This window comes from Arachis hypogaea, chromosome 20 (genome assembly GCF_003086295.3).
Source record: "Arachis hypogaea cultivar Tifrunner chromosome 20, arahy.Tifrunner.gnm2.J5K5, whole genome shotgun sequence".
NCBI lineage: Eukaryota > Viridiplantae > Streptophyta > Magnoliopsida > Fabales > Fabaceae > Arachis > Arachis hypogaea.
This window is the reverse complement of record NC_092055.1, coordinates 136,394,799-136,397,063: the sequence shown is the minus strand read 5'-3', so window position 1 is coordinate 136,397,063 and position 2,265 is coordinate 136,394,799. Positions and strand designations below refer to the sequence as shown.

General features: G+C 31.4%; 1 protein-coding gene across 1 annotated transcript; it reads right to left on the bottom strand.

Annotated features, from left to right (window-relative positions):
• Positions 1-380: 380 nt before the first annotated feature.
• On the bottom strand, positions 381-1,655 carry LOC112785177 (uncharacterized). The gene is made up of 3 exons (XM_025828622.3): positions 1,211-1,655; positions 971-1,079; positions 381-846 (listed from the first exon to the last, which is right to left on the bottom strand). Exons 1-3 carry the CDS (start codon positions 1,384-1,386, stop codon positions 769-771), a joined length of 363 nt encoding a protein of 120 aa, XP_025684407.1. The 5' UTR covers positions 1,387-1,655; the 3' UTR covers positions 381-768.
• Positions 1,656-2,265: the final 610 nt, after the last annotated feature.

Below are 2,265 nucleotides of genomic sequence, written 5' to 3'. Positions count from 1 at the left end.
TGTCATCATGTGAAAATATATCACTTTGACCATTAGATGATAGATTATAGGGTTTGATTTTTATTTGAAGTAAAAATATTACTTTTATTTAAAGTGTTGCTAAACAAATAAATTACACTTTTAAATAAGGATCATCATAAAAAGATATTTTTGGCATCTTCATGGAAATAGTTGCCTTATATATATGCATCTATGTGCTAACAAGATAAAAAAAATAATTAACTAACACTTAATTATTATTCCTAACTAATTGATTATTCTATAAATATAGTCTAATACTCTCGTGAAATTTTGTTTTGATTAGTATTGTTCTCATTTAATTTAATTACTCCAAAGAATTACATAATTAATCTAGAGAAGTTGTTTAGTAGCACAAAAGATTTTAGGAACTGCCATTTATTTAATGAAAGTTTATCAAAAATAATGCTCTAAATAACTTTATAAGACCTACGTAATTGATTCGTTATTAAAAGTAATTAAATGGCTAAATGCATTGATTAGATTATAAGAATGAACAAAACTTGTGAAACTACTCTTGGGGAAGAAAATCAAAAGAGCATCTTCTTCCCTAATTGTCACTGATATTTAGTTAGTCCAGCTGGCACCTTTTATGTGTATATAAGGCAAATTTGCAGTATGATTCTCTATCATAGCATTTTTTTGAGACTAATAGATATAAAATGAGATGAGATTATCACAGAACATATAGTTCTTTCTTTGGTAGTAGAGTATTACAAAATCTTCAAACATGATTGAATTCTTCAGGTTTTAGTTGAGCTTCTCTTCGATCAGCATTGGCACTTTGTTTTGTAAAGGACTCACATCCTGCAAAGACGTGTCTGGGATCTGCAATAATTGTACCAATTAATTATCTATTTTTTTTTATGGATCCACTTTAATACAATAATCACCCAAATTAAAAGTAAACATGTTCTAAATTATAAATATAGGTTTAATTGTGATGCACTACCTTAGTTTCAGTTTTAGAAGGTGGTGGTAACAGTGCACCACCCCTTTTGGTTCTGGCAAGAAGCCCTTTGGTCACAGGGGATACCATCAAATCTGTTGGGCTTGTATACCTTAATAAATATATATAACAACAAAACGCATATTAGGAAAATTTTCAACTAGTATAGTGTCACTAACCGTTACACCATATAACAAAAAAAAAAAAAAAGTATAAATGTTATTTACTTATGCATATACATACCTTTCTGGGTACTTGAATGCCTTGGGGACTCTAAGGCGATCTGGGGTGACAGGTTTACGCAATTCGTTAAAGGAGCTCAGTGGAGTTGTTGGTGTTTTGCAATCAGGTTGAGGTTCAGGTTGGAGTGGTTTTGCTTGAATTGGAACTTTTGGAGGCGTTTTCAGCATGTTTTCCATGAGTAAATCTTTTCTCTGTAGGGCACTTGAGAATGTGATGGTGATGAAAGTGGTGGAAGATTAAGTAAGGTGGGTGAATGTTTAGAAGAAAGGAAAAAAAAGATTGGGAAATACAACGGTCGAATTGTGTGTGGCAAGCAGTGATAGAAATATATAGAATTAGAATAGGTGTTATATATTCAAACACAATGAAGGCCGTTGGAGATGGATACAACGACCACCACCAAAGGTTTGGGAGTCATCCTCTCAAATTTTTTTAATTATTTAGTAAAATATGATGTCTTATCGTTTAGTATTTTTTATATATATTTTTTATTTTATTTAAAAAGTATAAAGTGAAAATTATACTTTACTACACAATTGAACAAAAAAATTGAAATAATCATTTTTTTCTACTAGATAAAATATCAATAATATTAATTTTAGCTAATTTTTTTATAAAATATTATAAAATTTAATAACAGAGTGTTACACTCAAATTTTATTAATATCTAAAAAAAATAAACGATTATCTTCAAACAAATTTGATACTCGTTGCTTTTTTCATTTGAAATTTTGTTGTATATAGTTTGCTGCTTTTAAAGAAAGATAAATAGTATTTGAGTAAAGCGCAGGCTATAGTGAAAAGGAAAACTGGCAAAGAGATGAAAATTCTTTATATTTTCTTAAAGTCTACACAGAAATTATTTTTGTTATGGGAAAGAAGTTGGTGTTTTAGGAGGATATTGGAGGGTGGGATGATTTACCGGGCGGTGGAGCTGCCGGTCAACAAGCAGGGGCGTGGTGACCCTGCTACTGAGCAGCGTGTTAGCACCACGCAGGGACATGGTGACACGGCGAGCATGCAGGTTCTGGCACCACGCAGGGCGTGGTGGAGCT

What these genes read in the sequence shown, in the direction of transcription:
- LOC112785177 (XM_025828622.3), bottom strand. Translation starts at nt 1,386, where the DNA reads ATGGAAAACATGCTGAAAACGCCTCCAAAAGTTCCAATTCAAGCAAAA. An exon ending in GCATTCAAGTACCCAGAAAG is followed by an intron (nt 1,080 to 1,210) that starts GTATGTATATGC and finishes ATATTTATTAAG; the next exon opens with GTATACAAGCCCAACAGATT. An exon ending in CTTCTAAAACTGAAACTAAG is followed by an intron (nt 847 to 970) that starts GTAGTGCATCAC and finishes CAATTATTGCAG; the next exon opens with ATCCCAGACACGTCTTTGCA.